Genomic DNA, 18,673 nt, shown 5'->3' on the forward strand with positions numbered 1-18,673 from the left:
GCTTTATTAAGAAAAAATGAATTTGGAGCATTTATGTTTCTGTTAGACTACTTCCAGCAGTCTCAAATGGTTCCAGCCAGTTCAATATTCAGTAGCTAACTACATACAGAGAGCATCAGATCACAAGGTGCGATTGTTAAATGGACAAATACCCAACATTACATAAGCCATACGTAATTCAACTTTGTTATTATGACACAGGCAATTTGGTCCATCAGGTAACTCCTAATTGCCAGTATAGCAACCCATTCTGTATACAAAAGGGTTTAGGACAGGAATAGTACTTCATGGTGGGCTGAAAAGCTTGTTTCCATGCCATCACTCTCTATTCCTTCACTCTAACGGAGAATTATTCCCAAGCTGCAAAGGTCCAAAGTTCATTTCTTAGATCTGGGAGAGAATAGTTATCACTCCAGATTGAGAGAAAATATTTACTTACTTAGGAGCTCGTCACATTCTCCCAAAAACTTAAAATATAGTCCACAGTTACCCACAAGAATAGTATAGTTGTTGTTGTCTGGAGCAACACACATAAAGTTGGAAGAACTCAACAAGTCAGGCAGCATCTATAGAGGGAAATGGACAGTCAACGTTTTGGATAATGAACCTTCAAGGTTCATTAGAAACTTTTTCTCGCTGTGCTGTGCAATCATTCACTCTCAGACTCTGGAAATGAACATATTTGATCACATCATACCTTTTTAGTCTGGGAAAAAATTACCCTTTTACGTTTGAAGATCAACTACTGAATGCCCAGTTCAATCTCAGTTGTAAGTACGTCTTAAGACAGGCCCATGTCATGTCCCTTTCCACCTGGGCTAAATCATTTTCTTGTCTGGTATCTTTCACAATCTCCCACATCAATATGAGAGCATGTTTCTTGCCATGCTGATTGCACCAAATTCAGTACCCTTGAGACCTCTTGCATCTTTGCTATGTGCTTGCACACATCTGTTGACTGCATGCATATCCTTGCCTGGCCTTTAACAGTTGTTTATTGGTGCAACAAACAATCTTCCGGAGGAAGTCAGCCAGTTGAGCAGTTTCTGTCAGGGTAAGGGTATTGTCAATATTATGTTCCAAAAACATTCAGGAACTAATGCAATCTCACAAGCAATTTTTGCAAACTTTTTGGTGATCTAGAGGGAGCACTAACAATGATCTCAGGTGGCTTGTGATCATTATTCACATATATTCTACAGTTCTTCCACATATATTGTGATAAAACTGTCCCAGACCAAAACACACCATAAGATACTCCTCAATTTTTCCACATCTCCAATCTATTGAGGTCTATTTGTTTATACAGTGACTAACACACCTTTGAGATTGTTGCTTCAAGATTCCCTTCTGAGCTTTCCATAGTATCAGCTCCTTTTCTGGAATCAAAGTGTCACAATTGAAGCTCCACTGGGTCCTCTTCCTTAATTTCACTGCTTGTTTATAGACCTCAACCAACACCATTCCATATTCTTCAAATCTCAAAGATTTCAAATTAGAGACCAGAGAAGCACAAGTTTTAGCTAATATTTTAAATATTATACAAACTATGAAATAAGCACAATGACATACAAGCAAGATTTTGATAAAATGTGAAATATCATTAGCAAAATTCTTTTATTTAAATTCCATCATATTTTATAATGCTTGAAGTACTTAGGACATCAGTCAGCATCTGCAGAGAGACAAGGCGGGTTAACATTCAGGTGATGATCTTCCACCAAGTGAAAAGCAAAAACTTGCAGATTCTAGAATTCAAAATATATTTGATAAAAGGTTGCATACTTTACTTTAATATCAGATCTTCCATGACACACTGCACCCTACTGCTACAGTCACATAAAAACTAGAAGAAGCCATATGGCTCTTTGAACTTGCTCTTTCATTCATCAACATCATGGTTGACCAAATGCCTTAGAGCCAATTTTCTGCACCATTTCCATATTTTTGATCTGCTTAATACACAGAAATCTATCTTTGAATGAACTCAGTGAGCCTCTAGGGTAGAGAATTCCTATGATTCATCATCATCTGTATGTAGAAGTTTTCATCTCAATACTAAATAGTCTATCCCTCATTCTGAAACTGTGAACTGTGGTTATGGAGTTGTCCCTAAATTCATCCTATTGAGTTCCATAAGATTAAAAATAAATTCAGTATCTTCTGATATATAGAGTTTAAAGGAATGACAGAAAATACTGAATTTATTTCTAATGTAAAACCAGAAAATGCTGAAAAATACCCAGTTCAGTTAGCATCTTTGGAAAGAGCATTTTTATTTAAGTTCATCTAGAGCAGGGGTGGCAAACCTGTGGCACACGTGTCCAAAACAGCATGAGCAAAAATTTTGTTGGCACATAGTATGCAGTGCCACGCCAGATTCTTTATACCTCACCCAACATAAAATGAAGCAGTGAAAATTTTTTTTACAACCCAAGACCAATGAGATGTTTACATAGGCAATGTCTCAAGCCAGCTTGGTACCAGATAGATGGTTGTAAAAACATGTGATCTTGGATGAAACATTTTGAAATCCTTGCAGATCTGGTTTGGCTAGTGAATGGTTACACTACAATACAATTAAAGATCATGTTATTTTTCAATTATCCTTTTAAGATATTAACCTTTGAACATGTTTTCTAAAATGCTTCATTTATTTCAAAGTGTGTGTTAAAATTTATTAATAGTAAAACAATAAACACACAAATAAGCAATAAAGTCCATCATTACTGTTTAAACATAGAAACATAGAAAATAGGTGCAGGAGTAGGCCATTCGGCCGTTCGAGCCTGCACCGGCATTCAGTATGATCATGGCTGATCATCCAACTCAGAACCCTGTACCAGCCTTCCCTCCATACCCCGTGATCCCTTTAGCCACAAGGGTATAGCTAACTCCCTCTTAAAGATAGCCAATGAACTGGCCTCAACTGTTTCCTGTGGCAGAGAATTCCACAGATTCACCACTCTCTGTGTGAAGAAGTTTTTCCTCATATCGGTCCTAAAACGCTTCCCCTTTATCCTCAATCTGTGACCCCTCGTTCTGGACTTCCCCAACATCGGGAACAATCTTCCTACATCTAGCCTGTCCAATGCCTTTAGAATTTTATACGTTTCAATAAGATCCCCCCTCAATCTTCTAAATTCCAGAGAGTATAAGCCTAGTCGATCCAGTCTTTCATCATATGAAAGTCCTGCCATCCCAGGAATCAATCTTTGTACTCCCTCTCTGGCAAGAATGTCTTTCCTCAGATTAGGGGACCAAAACTGCACACAATACTCCAGGTGTGGTCTCACCAAGGCCTTGTACAACTGCAGTAGTACTTCCCTGCTCCTGTACTCGAATCCTCTTGCTATGAATGCCAGCATACCATTCGCCTTTTTCACCGCCTGCTGTACCTGCATGCCCACTTTCAATGACTGGTGTACAATGACACCCAGGTCTTGTTGCACCTCCCATTTTCCTCATCGGCCACCATTCAGATAATAATCTATTTTCCTGTTCTTGCCACCAAAGTGGATAACCTCACATCTATCCACATTAAATTGCATCTGCCATGGATTTGCCCACTCACCTAACCTATCCAAGTCACCCTGCATCCTCTTAGCATCCTCCTCACAGCTAACACTGCCGCCCAGCTTCGTTTCATCTGCAAACTTGGAGATGCTGCATTTAATTCCTTCGTCTGTCATTAAATATATATTGTAAACAACTGGGGTCCCAGCACTGAGCCTTGCGGTACCCCACTAGTCACAGCCTACCATTCTGAAAAAGTCCCGTTTATTCCCACTCTTTGCTTCCCGTCTGCCAACCAATTCTCTATTCACATCAATACATTGCTCCCAATATCATGTGCTTTAAGTTTGCACACTAATCTCCTGTGTGGGACCTTGTCAAAAGCCTTTTGAAAATCCAAATATACTACATCCACTGGTTCTCCCCTATCCACTCTGCGTTACATCCTCAAAAAATTCTATGAGATTTGTCAGACATGATTTTCCTTTCACAAATCCATGCTGACTTTGTCCGATGATTTCACCGCTTTCCAAATGTGCTGTTTTCACATCTTTGATAACTGACTCTAGCATTTTCCCCACCACCAATGTCAGGCTTACCGGTCTATAATTCTCTGGTTTCTCTCTCCCTCCTTTTTTAAAAAGCGGGGTTACATTAGCCATCCTCCAATCCTCAGGAACTAATCCAGAATCTAAAGAGTTTTGAAAAATTATCACTAATGCATCCACTATTTCTTGGGCTACTTCCTTAAGCACTCTGGGATGCAGACCATCTGGCCCAGGGGATTTATCTGCCTTTAATCCCTTCAATTTACCTAACACCACTTCCCTACTAACATGTATTTCCTTCAGGTCCTCCATCTCACTGGACCCTCGGTCCCCTACTATTTCCGGAAGATTATTTATGTCCTCCTTAGTGAAGACAGAACCAAAGTAGTTATTCAATTGGTCTGCCATGTCCTCGTTTCCCATGATCAATTCACCTATTTCTGACTGTTTACTAATTCATTAATCAATTGTAATCTCTGCTCAAAATTATCATGGCACACGAGAGATTTCTTTTAGATTATCACCACCCCTGCTCAAGATACTACAGTCCTAATCTAACAAATCTCTCCTATTATAGCAAACCTGTAACTAATCTAGTGCACTTTCAGTGCAGTTCCTCTATGACAAGTACAGAAGAGCTGTCTGTAAACTGAATGTACTTTATATTTTATTGTCGCTAAACAATTGGTACTAGAATATACAATCATCACAGCGATATTTGATTCTGCGCTTCACACTCCCTGGATTACAAATATTAAATATTAAAAATAGTAAAAATAGTTAAAATTAGTAAATATTAAAAATTTAAATTATAAATCATAAATAGAAAATAGAAAAATGGGAAGTAATATAGTGCAAAAAAACCGAGAGGCAGGTCCGGATATTTGGAGGGTACGGCCCAGATCCGGGTCAGCAGTCCTATCACAGTTGGAAAGAAGCTGTTCCCAAATCTGGCTGTATGAGTCTTCAAGCTCCTGAACCTTCTCCCAGAGGGAAGAAGGACGAAAAGTCTGTTCACTGGGTGGGTCGTGTCCTTGATTATCCTGGCAGCGCTGCTTCGAAAGCATGCGGTGTAAAGTGAGTCCATGAACCGAAGATTGGTTTGCGTGATGTGCTGCGCCGTGTTCACGATCTTCTGCAGCTTCTTTCAGTCTTGGACAGAACAACTTCCATACCAGGTTGTAATGCACCCCAGAAGAATGCTTTCTACAGTGCATCTATAAAAATTAGTGACGGTTTTAGGGGACAAGCCAAATTTCCTTAGTTTTCTCAGGAACTAAAGACGCTGGTGGGCCTTCTTGGCAATGAACTCTGCTTGGTTGGACCAAGTCAGGTCATTTGTGATATTGACACTGAGGAACTTAAAGCTTTTGACCTGTTCCACTTGCGCACCGCTGATGTAAATGGGGTTGTGCGGTCTACTACTCCTTCTGAAGTCAACAACCAATTCCTTCATCTTGCTGAGGTTGAGGGATAGGTTATTGTCTTCACACCATGCCACCAAGTTCTTAATTTCCTCTCTGTACTCAAACTCATCATTACCCGAGATACGGCCTACAATTGTTGTGTCATCAGCAAACTTATATATTGAGTTTGATGGAAACTTGGCCACACAATCATGGGTGCACAGTGAGTACAGCGGGGGGCTGAGTACACAGCCTTGTGGGGCACCGGTGCTCAGAGTGATTGTAGAGGAGAGCTTGTCCCCTATTTTTACAGCCTGGGTCCTGTCTGTGAGGAAGTTGAAGATCCAGCTGCAGATCTGAGTGCTAAGGCCCAGGTTCCGGAGCTTAGGAATCAGCTTATTTGGAATGATGGTATTAAAGGCAGAGCTGTAGTCAACGAAAAGGAGCCTTACGTATGCGTCTTTATTCTCCAAGTGTTCTAAGGAGAAATGTAGGGCCAGAGAGATGGCATCTGCCGTTGACTTGTTGCTCCGGTAGGTGAATTGCAAAGCGTCAAGGTTGACCAGTAGGCTGTGGTTGATGTGTGCCATAACCAATCTCTCGAAGCACTTCATAGCAATTGATGTCAGAGCCACAGGTCGATAGTCATTCAGGCATGCCACCTTGCTCTTCTTCGGCACTGGGATTATCGTTGCCTTCTTAAAACACGAGCGGATCTTAGACTGAAGCAAGGAGCAGTTGAAGATGTCAGCAAACACTCCAGCTAGCTTACTTGCACAGGCCCGGAGAACCCGTCCCGGGACGCCAACTGGGCCCGTCGCCTTCCTTGGATTTATCTTCAGGATGGCCCTTCTAACGTCCTCCTCGGTGACGATGAATCTCGATGCCACCAGGTCCGGTTCATCCAGAGGGAGCGGGATGCTCCTCTTCTGTTCGAATCTTACGTAGAATACGTTAAGTTCATCAGGAAGAGAAGCGCCACAGTTATTGATATTCCCAACCTTTTCTTTGTGCCCAGTGATCTCATTTAGACCCTGCCATAGTCTACTGGCATCCCTTTGGTTAGCCTGGGCTTCCAACTTGGCTCCATATTGCCTCTTGGCACCCTTAATGGCTTTCTGGAGTTCACGCCTGGATTCCATGTAGCGACTGGTATCCCCGGACCTAAAAGCCGCAGCTGTAGCCTTTAAAAGGGACTTGACCTCATAATTCATCCAAGGTTGCCGGTTAGGGAATACCCGAATATTACAACTTCCCCCAAAATCATAAAGTGAAATCTTAAGCCATGACAGTTCTTGGGGAATGATTTGCAAAGTGTAGACTGGGGAAGGCCAGAGTAGGAGGTTACCAGCAGGTGAACTGTGATTAATGTTTGTCTGAAGTGACAGAGGAAAGCTGATCTGCTAATTACAGAAAACACTATCGGCAGCTTTATGAAAGGGAGTGTATGCTTTCAAAAGGTTGCTTGGGGTTATTAACATCTGATCTTACCTGAAGGAGAGTTTGGAGAAGGCACTGACTTTTTTTATAGGTAATCCCTGCATTGTTTTCCAGTGAAGAGATTCAAGTACTATACCTAAGAGCAAGGTCAGATTTTCAGAAGGAACCCAAGGATACCCAGTATATGTTTTTTCTAATAAAAGAGACTAAACTGCACTTAATATTTCACGAAGACATTTTTAATTCTCTACTCAACTGCTCTTGTAATAATGACCAGCATATAACTTATTTCCCTATTTGCCTGGAAAAGCTGCATTTGGCTTTTAGTGAATAATGCACAAAGTCACATAGATCCCTCAGACATCAATATTACATATCCTCTCCCTATTTCAAAAATACTCTGCTTTTCCAAACTTTGCATATTATATAGCATATGTTGTTCTTACACACTCATCAGTTTGAAGCCCCTTTATATCCTCCTCCTTCTTACTATCAATCCATATAATATTATATCATCAGCAAACCTGGAGGTTCCATTTGGTCTCCTCAGCTAAAAATTTGAACAAATTGTGAATAGCTGAAACTGTGCCATTAGTCAAAGCCTACTAACCGAGCAAAGGGTCTCAGCCTGAAACATCGACTGTTTACTCTTTTCCAAAGATGCTGCCTGGCCTTCTGAGTCCCTCCAGCATCTGCAGATTTTCTCCTGTTTAAGAAATTGCAGAGTTGCGAACGAAGCCTATCGTGGAAACCCGCCTCCCCTGAATGACCCTGTCTACACATTACACTGCCTTGGGAAAGCACCCAACATTATCAAAAATGCCTCTCACCCTGTTATTCTCTCTTCACCCCCTCTTCTATCTGAAAGAAGATACAAAAGATACAAAGGCTTGAAAGCGTGTGCCATCAGGCCCAAGGACCACTTCCATGTTGTTGTTTTGCTTGAGTGCACCCCTATATGATAAAGATGAAGTCTTGATCGCTCAGTCGCCTTCATCATGGCCCCTGCACCTTAATTGTTTGCCTGCACTGCACCTTTTTTCACTGACTGTAACATTATATTCTGCTTTTTTATGTCTCCCTCACTTAGTACTGTGTGTTGGCTGTCCATTGTTCCCAACGATGCCGTTTGTCTGTGCAGCTCATCGAAAGAGCTGCGTGAAGAAAAGCCTCTGCAGGAGTTTTATAGTGAAAAAGCTGTTGCAGTGGGGCAATTCCACACTCTCGGCCTTAAAAATCTTGGTCTAATGGTATGAAAAATCATCACAAGACTTCCTTGGCTGCAGTGGATAGCCATGACACCTTCTGTGCCTTGAAATGCTCTTCATTCTCCACGAAGCGTTGCAGCACTGCCTTCTTCACCATTGAGTCTTGTAGTTGATCTCATCCGCCTGGATCGCTGGAACTGGCTTCGCATGCTGGGGTTGGCATATCCCTGTCTCTCTGGGGTTGGAGGTTCCTGCTACCCTCACCTGGTTTGCACCCCGTCCCCCCGAAGTGATGTATGGGGGTGTGGCCATTGTCGGATGTAAAATAGTTACTTGGAGCCACAGATGAGAGCTGGGTGGCAGGTGGGGACCAAAAGTGGAGAAGCTGCTCCTCGGTGGAGCACAATAAGCTGGCCAGAGGTGCTACAATGCATCTCATGAATGAAACGATCTGTTTGGATGGCATGCATGCAAAACTTTTCACTGTGTCAATGATAAAATAATAATTCCCAGTCTTTGCTTTCTGTTCAATAACTAATTCTCAATCCAGATCAGTACATGACATTCAACCACATATGCTTTAATCTTGCTCACTAACCGCCCATGTGGCGCCTTATCGAAACCCTTCCAAACATCCAAATATATCAGAGAACCTCCAGCAAATCAATCAAACTGATTTTCCCCACATAAATAACTAAATATATGGATAGGAAAGGTTTACAGGGCCGTTGGCCAAACTCAAGCAAAGGGACCTGGCTCTTTGGGCATCACAGTCAGCATGGATGAGTTGGACCAAAGACCCTGTTTCCATTCTGTATGACTCATGATTCTATATCCACTCTGATCCCAGACAATTCTATTCTTCTTTTCAGCTATTCTGTTACTACATACTTTAGACTGTAGCATCTTCCCCGCCATTGATATTAAGTTAAAACGTCAGTACTTTGCTTTCTCTCCTTATAGAGGGCAGCATTTACTACCACTGAGTCCCAGGAACATTCACTATCTTCAAAGTTCCAAGATGTGGATTATCAAGTCTTCTTGACATATCGGATTTTAGTCTCAATAGCTTATCCAGTGCTTTGGCAATATTTATTTATTTCAGTTCCTCACTCCTACTAGACACTTGGTTCTCTGGTACTTCTGTTTTCATGGAAGAAAATAAATACTGACAGACACAAAGGAGTTGTTTAAATATTGCCTTTATTTTGTCACATGTATATCCAATGGTAATTCCTTTACCTTTCTTTATTCTCTATAATAAATTCTTCCCTGTCTAGCGACCCACATTTCCTTTCCTTCAAGATTCGGGATTCCATGTCTGTTTCTTGTACATTCCTGGTTTTCACTAGACCACCACTGCCCCCTTTACTATCCTGCCTCACTCGGCTCCTTGACTTCACGTTATAACTCACGTTTTTGACTAGGGTTCTGATCATCTCTTCCAAAGTCGTCTTCTGGGTGAGGCATTTTTTACGAGAACATAGAAAGTCATTCTCGTAAACGAGTTCCATGATCACCCCAAGCTCAAATCCACACTCCTTCTTAGGCACTAGCCTTCCCACCACTTCGAAAAGCGGTGCCTCAAGAAGACGGCATCCCTCATTAAGGACGCTCACCATTCGGGATATACAGTACCTTCTTTGCACTGCTACCACGAGGGAGGAGGTACAAGAGCTTGGAGACGCAGAAACGTTTAGGAAGAGCTTCTTCCCCTCCACCATCAGATTTCTGAGCGATCAGTGAACAATACCTCGTCATTCCTCTTTGGGACTATTTTGTAACGGAGTAATTCTATGTCCTGCACTGTCCAACCGCCGCCAAGCAGCGAAGAGCGGGGGACAACGCAGTTGAGGGGATTGCAGCGACGCTTCAGCCCATTGGTCCCCTGACGGAAGTGTGCTGACGTTATGTGTTTCCGGTGCGGTGCGGGGCGGGGCGGGGCGGGCCAGGCCGGGCTGGGCGCGTTGATGATGTGGGAAGAGACTGGCGTCGGGCTGCAGGCTGTATACGCGGGTTAAAGTGCGGGTTTGTCGTCGAGGAAAGTAAACCGGTGGAGTTGGTCGGTGGCACGGTGTCTCCTGCCGGCTTTATGTTGAGCCATGATTCGCTGGATACGGCAGCAGCTGGTAGGTTTGGCTTGTGAGGGCTGTCGGTGGGATGAGCCGAGGCTGAAACCCTAGGGTGTTGCTTCCGACTGGAGCGCTGCTCCTACTTTCGCCGGGGCTTAAAAGGGCCTGGCCCTAGACTGGAGAGTTGTACAAACTACCACTTGCCATTCAGCGAGTGGAACCGCAATGGCTTCTCACACGGATTGTGTAGTTCCTGGTGGTGGACCTTTGCAACAAGATAGATAATTTCTCTCAGACTCTTAAGTTTATTACAGGTAACCTGAGATAATTAAACATGGTTATCATTGATCGTTAATCTCAGCTCGGTTACCAACACCTGCTGCTGTTTTCGTCACTGAGGTTCTGTAAGGGTTTATTTGATATTGTTCCGTTGTCATGTACCACTTTATGAGACTGGTAATGAAATGCTTTCACTTCACAGTTGCAATACAATATAATTACAATAACTTGAGTTTAGCTGACAGCAGGTGACATTACATATTAAAATGCCAAATCAAACTGCCCAGGATTGTGATTCGACGTGACAAATGTGCTATTGGCTTCCAAATACAGTTTTTTGCGTATAAACATTTTGCATTCGTGATGCTTCTCATCTCTTTGAAGTGTAAATTTGTTGGAGAGCAGTCTATTTTGTGGAAGTACAAGTTGCAGGAACATATAGCAGCAAAATGACACAAACAGCACCATAGATAAAGACAGGACTAAGCCCACCATCCTTCACTCCTGGTACATTGTTCTTCAATATCTTTAAACCAGGGTTTCCTACCTTTTTTTTAATGTCTTCATTACCCCCTACCATTAACTGAGGTGTCTGTGGACGCCAGGTTAGGAGCCCCTGCTCTAAACCAAATCCTCTTTAAATTGGCTTCCCAATCTTTAATACCTATTACATTTTTGATCAATATTTTTCTGAAGTTTGCCATTGTTAACATCACAACTCCTAGCAGCATCTTAAATCTTTTCTGTGCTTTCTACTTCCACAAGCCTGTTGTGTGGAAGTGTTTACAGGCATTTTGACTGAACAGCCCTGTGTAAACTTAAACTTGTAGCTCAGTGTTTTGGAAAATAACTTTGCATTCTGAATGATTCATATACCCATGAACACAACCTCACTGTATTGCTCTATTTTTGCACTATTTATTCTCTTATTGTAATATAGTATTTTGTATGTACTGTATTGCATAGCAACAAATTTCACAATATGTCAGTAATAATAACCTGATTCTGATTCAAAAGTTAATTTTCTGCAGGACATAATATAGGAAATAATTCATATCAATTGTATGGTTTCAACAGATTAAATAAAGCAGGGTTTGAAAGCAGGATATGACACTTCGGTGGAAAATAGTGGTTGTCTGAGTCCCTAGCAGTTAATCATGAATTTACATTTTGACACATTAAAGTTTGGTAATACACTATGACAGCTATATCATAACACAACTCTTTCCTAATGATAGTAAATAGGATATAAATGGTGGGTGGGTATGTGTTGAGTGATAGTTTAAAATCACATAGCTGTAAGCATGTGGTGCTGTGGCTTTGTAATTGGCTATCCTTGTTTTAATGTTGTATAAACAGATATGCTTGGGTGAAGTATGATAGTATGTACTTAAATCACTACTTTAAAATTAATTTAGCTCAATAAAATTGTTTATACTTCCTGTGATGCATTCAGAAATCACAAAAAGACATTGGATGCATTGGCCAAGTTCAGTGATCTCTTTAGCATCTACATATGTTCTCAAAGCTAATTTATTTACCCTTTTATCTATTAAGAGCCTCTTAATTTACATTTTATTGGCAACCTAGTAAACCTAACAGGTTATTAATTACCATTTCAATTCACTTTAAATGTTCGCATAGCTTGACATCATAGCTAGGTAGTAATGAATTATTGTTTGTGTTATGTGGTATCTTGAATACAAATTACAGTTGACATGCTCATTGGAATGAGCATTGAGTCTTTCATTATTTATTCTTCCCAACCATTGTATGATTTTGAACATTCCTATCATACTGACCTCTCCCCATCTGATAATCATTAGACAATCCAGTTGTCATAATAATCAAGAGTCCTGACGAAGGGTCTCGGCCTGAAACGTCGACTGCACCTCTTCCTAGAGATGCTGCCTGGCCTGCTGCGTTCACCGGCAACTTTTATGTGTGTTGCTTGAATTTCCAGCATCTGCAGAATTCCTGTTGTTTGCGTCATAATAATCAACCCTTGATTCACTTATCTCGGGCTCCTATCTCTAACTGGAAAAAGAAGTTTTGTAAGAATTCATCAAATAAGTCCTACTGTTTTTAGTGTTCCTATGTATAGAGACCAAAATTGTTTCCCCATCAAATTGTTTTTCACTCGTCTCGTGATCGTTAGTAATTCTATGGTCATAATTATATTTCATCATTATTGCTCAATCAAAAAAAATTTGTCATTTTTGCATGCCGAAAGGTAGCCAGAATTCTAATTGAGATTAAAATTGTATGACAGCTATATTTAAAAAAAAAATTAGGAACCCTTGCATTTGATAAATGTTTTCTATTATTCAACTTAATGTTTTTAGCTGAAGAATTCATTGGGGAGAAGAACAAGTCCCACTTCAACTTTATATATCTATTACAGATTTTATTACTGACATATTGTGAAATTTGTTGCTCTGCAATACAGTACATACTACCCAATCTGCGTCCTCTGAGAGGAGGACCCCCACAAAAGCCACAAAGAATCTAAGGAAAAGATACCCCCAGGGGTGCCCGAGAGGTGGGGAGGATGAGCACCCCAGTCGGATGGACACAACGATATCAGACCCAGGCAATGAACAAAAGACGATGAGGAAGCAGTGTGCATGTGGCAAGATCTGCGAGAATGATCGCGGCTTGAAGATCCACCAAGCGAGGATGAAGTGTTTGGCGGGAGCAGGAGCAGCACAATGCGCAGGTGTCCAACCTGGTGAGACGAAGGAGGGGCCAGGCCTGGAGTCACCCCATAGTGCCCAGAACCTCCAAGTGTTGCAAACTAATCCCTCGAACATGAAGTCTCACAGGAGGTGGATCAAGTAGCCTGCAGCTAACATGACTTCACTGTGGAAGCAGTTTGATGAAGATGTTAACCAAATTCTGGAGGCAACGGCGAAGGGAGGGGTTGATAGGAAGCTGCAAGCCATGACAACAATTATTGTCAGTATCGCAGCTGAACGGTTCGGAGAAGAGGAGAAGGAAGGCTCCAAAACATCTTACTCGAAGAACCAAAGAGCATTGAGGATCCACAACATCAGGCAAGAGATGAAAGCACTGAAGTCCCAATACAAGGAGGCAGGAGAAGAGGAGCGCATTGGCTTGGCCCAGCTGATGTTCATACTACGAAAGAAGATCAGGGTTCTCTGCCAGGCAGAGTGGCATTGGAGGCAGCGTTGTGAAAGGGCTCGAAAACGTGCTGCCTTTATCGCCAACCCCTTCAAGTTCACCAAGGAGTTGCTGGGGGAGAAGCGCAGTGGGAAACTGGCCTGTTCGCAGGAAGACATAGACCAGCATCTGAAGAAGATATATAATGATCCTGAAAGAGCGCAGGAGTTGGGAGAGGGCGACATCCTAATAGACCCACCTGAACCAGATGTGCAGTTCGACATGTCAGAGCTGCAACTAAAGGAAGTCAGAGAGGTCGTCTGCAAAGCAAGGGCAGGCTGGGCTCCAGGACCAAGCAACACCTTGTACAAAGTGTACAAGAACTGCCCCAAACTCCTGCTGCGTCTGTGGAAGATCCTGAGAATCTTCTGGAGAAGGGGGAAGATCCCAGAACAGTGGAGAGTGGCTGAAGGGGTGTGGATTCCGAAGGAGGAAAATGCCACCCAGATAGATCAGTTCCGCATCATCTCCCTGCTGTGTGTCGAGGCGAAGATCTTCTTCAGTGCAGTTTCCAACTGGTTGTGCACCTACCTAGCAAAGAACACCTATATTGATACATCAGTCCAGAAGGGTGGCATTTCAGAGATGCCGGGCTGTCTGGAGCTCATCGGTGTGGTGACACAGCTCATCAGGGAGGCCAGAGAGAACAAGGGCAACCTGTCAGTGTTGTGGCTCGACCTGGCAAATGCATATGGCTCCATTCTGCAAAAGCTGGTGCAGCTGACACTGATCAAACATCACGTCCCCAGCAGGATCAGAGACCTTATCGCTGATTATTACAGCAACTTCAGGATGAGGGTCTCTTCAGGAGCAATTACATCAACCTGGCACAAAGTGGAGATGGGCATCATCACAGGGTGCACTATCTCAGTGACACTGTTCTCCCTAGCCATGAACATGCTCACTAAGTATGCTGAACCAGAGTGCAGAGGGCCCAGAATGAATTCCGCTCAACGGCAACCACCGTTCAGGGCATTCATGGATGACCTCACAGTCACTACAGAATCAGTCCCAGGCTGCCGGAGGATTCTGCAAGGGCTCGAAAAGCTGGTGGAGTGGGCCCGGAAGGGTTTCAAACCTGCCAAATCAAGATCGATGGTGCTGAGGAAAGGGAAGGTGGAGAACAAGTTCCGGTTCAGCATCACAGGCACAGCCATCCCAACCATCACAGAAAAGCCAGTAAAGAGCGTAGGTAAAGTTTTTGACAGCTCTTTAAGGGGCACAACATCCATTCAGGCAACCTGCACCAGTTGGATGGCTGGCTGAAATCTGGACAAGTCTGGCCTACCTGGGAAGTTTAAAGCCTGGGTGTATCAGCATGGCATTCTTCCCAGAATCCTGTGGCCCCCCTCGTCTATGCAGTTCTGATCTCGACAGTTGAAACCTTAGAGAGGAGGGTTAGCAACCACCTCAGGAGATGGCTGGGGCTGCCAAAGAGCCTGAGCAGCATCGCACTGTATGGACACCACAACAAACTGCAACTGCCCTTCAAATCCTTGGAGGAAGAATTCAAGGTAACAAGAGCCAGAGAAGTGCTACAGTATGGGGACTCAAGTGACCCGAAGGTGGCTAGAGCAGGGATCCAAGTAAGTACTGGCAGGAAGTGGAGGGCAGAGGAAGCTGTTCAGGAGGCAGAGGCGAGGCTGCGTCACAGGAGGCTGGTGGGAGTGGTCACACAAAGCTGAGCTGGGCTAGGATCCTTTCCAACTCCCCAAATGGACACCAGAGGGAAGGAAAGGTGTCGTCTAGTTCAGGAGGAGGTGAGAGCAGTAGTGGAGGAGATGAGAGCCTGCAAGGCGGTGGGAATGAAGCAACAGGGAGCTTGGACAAGATGGGAGAATGCGGCTGAGAGGAAAGTGACCTGGGCTGATCTTTAGAAAGCCGAACCACACCGCATCCAATTTCTCATCCAGGCAGTGAACGATGTGCTTCCAAGCCCATCAAACCTGCACACATGGGGCAAGGCAGAGTCATCTGCGTGCCCACTGTGCTCCAAGCGAGGAACTCTGGAGCACATCCTCGGTGGCTGTGCAAGGGCACTTTGTGAGGGACGGTACAGGTGGAGGCATGATCAGGTCCTGAAGACCATCGCTGAAGCTGTCAGTGCAGGAGTTGAGTGGGTGAAGCGGTCCCGACCCTCCAAGCAGACCATTGCCTTTGTCAGAGCTGGGGAGCAGCCAATACCTGCCAAAAGAACACCTGCAGGCATCCTGACCTCTGCAAGGGACTGGTAGCTGTTGGTGGACCTCGAAGGGCAGCTGAAGTTCCCCAACCATATCGCAGCCACCACCCTGCAACCAGACATTGTCCTAGTGTCTGAGTCTACTAAGCAAGTGGTGCTGCTGGAGCTGACAGTCCCATGGGAAGATAGCTTGGAAGAGGCCTTTGAAAGGAAGCTCTCCAAGTACGCAGGACTGGTCAGCAACTGTCAGCAGGCTGGATGGAGAGCGAGGTGTCTCCCAGTGGAGGTTGGTTGTAGGGGATTCATAGCTCGTTCTTTAGTTAGGGCCTTCAGCATTTTGGGCATCGAGGGAGAGAGGAAGAGGAGAGCCATCCACAGTACCATCGATGTGGCAGAGAGGGCCTCAAGATGGCTGTGGCTCAAAAGAGGGGAGCCATGGAGTCATAAGTAGCTAGCCATCTGGACACAAGCTGGGGTCTGATCAGCCCCGGCTGGGTCACCTGGAGGAGGTTGTATGATGTTGAAAGACCTGAAACACCCGATGATTCCAGGAACATCACTGAAGATGTGTCCAGAAGCATCAATAGATGTATGTACACAGCTGTATTCACCTAACCAACTGCTACCCTTTCCTAAAATGTAGTCTGTTGTTGGTGAGATGATATATCCTCTTAAACTATGATCGAATCACTGATTCATGGTGATCTGGGAAATACCATTTTGAATACACTGTCCATGTGATGGGCATTCACTGTCTGGGGCTAGGGAGCTTTTATGTCAAGCTTAGCTTTCTAAACATGGCAGTTGTGAACTTCTAGTGATCAAACAGTTGTTTTTGAGTAAAAGGACAGCTTTGCAAATAAACAGCACTGTCTATAGAACACAAGACCGCTGGATTCTACAGCACGAGGATGATTGCTCAAAAGATGCATTGTAAGACATTGGTGTTCTGTTACTTGTCCTGTATCAAACCAGGCAACACTGGCTAAGTTATTTAGTTCAATGAACTTTGCAGACTAGAATGATACTATCTCTTAGCAAATCAAATAGCTGATTGATTAATAGTTGGAAGGTTTGTGTACTGAAAGAATCAGCTTCACAACATTAATTTTGGGTTTCTGGAAACTGTTTCCAGAAGCCACCTTTGTGAAAAGATAGCTGAAATAATATCACGTGTGTGACGTCACCCAAGTGGCAAAAGGTATAAATGTAAGGGAGCAGTCAGACTTGTTAGGAATGATTAATAAAACAATGAGAAGAATGTCAGAAAAGGCGGGGTGAACTAGAATCCATTCCTCTGCCTTTGATTTCTGCAGTGAACAGTTCTCCATGAGTATACCAATAACTATATTGGATAAGGCTTAAGATCTTCATTGAGTTTAGAATTTTGTGGTTAGCAAACTCAATGCCATCACACACATTGTCAATTTTTGTTTGAAAATGCAAACATATGTTGTATTGTTTTTTTCAATGAAGTTATTCTGATCAATTTTATTTTTTAGACATTTGAGAGGCTCTTAAACCATACACAGCAACATGTAAATGTTATCTTTATTGAAGGAGAGCTTTGAAGGCAACGGTTGATAGCAGAAGATTAAACATGATTTGTTTCAGTGTAAATGTGACTGCAACATGGCATCCATTTTATGAACTACTGAAGTAGCAAAATTGAGGTTTATTAAGTTCAAAACAAAATCCAAACTTTTCTGATTTAATTCTTTTGTTCCTCTGCACTGATGCTGCAGTGTGGGGGTGATAGATACAAAACTAGAATCTGAGTTCACATTCTTTTGGCAACCTAACCAGGCTTTATTATCATGTCTAAAGGAATAGGTCAATGTTAATTTGAAGAAGTTTTAAACTTTCCTTCTCCCAAACACCCCCTACCTCCCCCACCCCCAAGCTATTTACTCTTAATTGCACATTTCTATGTGGTGCACACAAGCTGCTTATTTTTCATAGATGTGCTGAAAATTGGATTAATTGTCAAGTTGATGATGCAGGTGCCAACACATTGGAGTGCATTCCTGTTTCCATGCAATACCTTTGGAATTTGTTATTTCACTACTTTAATTGTTAGCCATTGATTTCTTCTCATCCATTTCTATGATTGAACCACAGATCAGGCCTGAGACTGACCTTGTTTATATGATAACTTTAAGCAATATTATTCAAAGTTTGGTACAGTCTTCACATTTCACATAACAGTATGCATTTTTGTTAACTTTATTGAAAATGTCACTCATATTTTTACAAATTAACCAATATTGAATTGTTATGATGTCTAATGGTTGGATGATAGGTTAATATGGTTATAGAGAAATTAAATAAAGGATTGGAGTTTATTTCTTAAAGAGCAAGATTTGAGAAGCAGGAAAGTTATGCTAAACCGATGTTGAACTTTGGTTGGCAGTGGATTTATCAGGAAAAGACGAATTAACCATGTCTCTTTTTGTCCAGTTCAGGGAAGAAGGCCAAGGGTTAACTTAATAGAGGTCTTTAAAATGATGAGGGTTTAATAGAGTAGATGTAGAGAAATTGTTTTCACTGCTGGGAATGAGTTTAACTAGAGGTTCTCACTATATACTCAAGCAATCAAATGGGAAACTCAGCAAAGAATTCTTTATCCAAAGTGTGGCGTGAAAGTAGTGATTGAATTAGATCATATTTAATGGCATTGAACAAGTATTCACAGCGGAAGGAGATAGAGGTTTATGTTGACAGATTTGAATGAGGAATGGCATAATGCTAGATCAGGGTAGATGGGCCAGTTGTTTGTTGCTGTGTGGTATATTCTCCAATCTGTTCAGATTAAAAGTGGTAAATGGAATTCAATCCT

General features: G+C 42.7%; 1 protein-coding gene across 3 annotated transcripts in view; it reads left to right on the plus strand.

Moving 5' to 3' along the window:
• The first annotated feature begins 10,066 nt into the window (after nt 1–10,066).
• Nucleotides 10,067–18,673, plus strand: part of atp11b (ATPase phospholipid transporting 11B) — a 176,081-nt gene continuing 167,474 nt past the window's right edge. For all 3 annotated transcript variants that reach the window (XM_063045662.1, XM_063045661.1, XM_063045663.1), the window contains exon 1: nt 10,067–10,247. In XM_063045662.1, the coding sequence (XP_062901732.1) occupies nt 10,221–10,247 (27 nt within the window). In that variant the 5' untranslated portion in view covers nt 10,067–10,220. The remainder of the gene's footprint in view (nt 10,248–18,673) is intronic.

This window comes from Mobula hypostoma, chromosome 4, assembly GCF_963921235.1.
Source record: "Mobula hypostoma chromosome 4, sMobHyp1.1, whole genome shotgun sequence".
In the NCBI taxonomy this organism is placed as follows: Eukaryota; Metazoa; Chordata; class Chondrichthyes; order Myliobatiformes; family Myliobatidae; genus Mobula; species Mobula hypostoma.